Below are 374 nucleotides of genomic sequence, written 5' to 3' on the forward strand. Positions count from 1 at the left end.
GCCCCAGCCTCCGTAGCCTCCACATCCCCAACCGCCGTAGCCTCCACGGCCTCCATAGCCCCAGCCCCCATAGAGACCACGGCTTCCATAGCCCCAGCCTCCATAACCTCCATAGCCACCAAGGGCCCCGTAGCCCCCGTAGCCCCCGTAGGCCCCGCGGCTCCCAAAGGCGCCCCCGGCGCCGGCTCCCACGTAGGGAGCTCCGGCCGAGCCCACGGTGCTCTGCTGCGGGAAGGAGCTGAGGATGGGCCCGGGGAAGGTGACCACCGAGGCCGGCGGCTGGATGACCACCGTGGAGTCGGGGCACTGCCGCACGCAGGGCTCGTTGCAGGTGGCAGCCACAGGGGCCGGGGGGGCCCCGCCGCGGGCGGGGA

The 374-nt window shown here is 73.5% G+C and overlaps 1 protein-coding gene across 1 annotated transcript in view; it reads right to left on the minus strand.

Annotated features, from left to right (window-relative positions):
* Positions 1-3: 3 nt before the first annotated feature.
* Positions 4-374, minus strand: part of LOC102038941 (glycine-rich protein DOT1-like) — a gene marked incomplete at its 3' end in the record, with an annotated part of 5,227 nt that continues 4,856 nt past the window's right edge. Inside the window, 1 exon segment of the mRNA XM_031065813.1 lies at positions 4-374. Within this exon segment, the coding sequence (XP_030921673.1) occupies positions 4-374 (371 nt within the window).

The sequence above is a fragment of the Geospiza fortis genome, unplaced genomic scaffold, assembly GCF_000277835.1.
Source record: "Geospiza fortis unplaced genomic scaffold, GeoFor_1.0 scaffold4733, whole genome shotgun sequence".
Lineage (NCBI taxonomy): Eukaryota > Metazoa > Chordata > Aves > Passeriformes > Thraupidae > Geospiza > Geospiza fortis.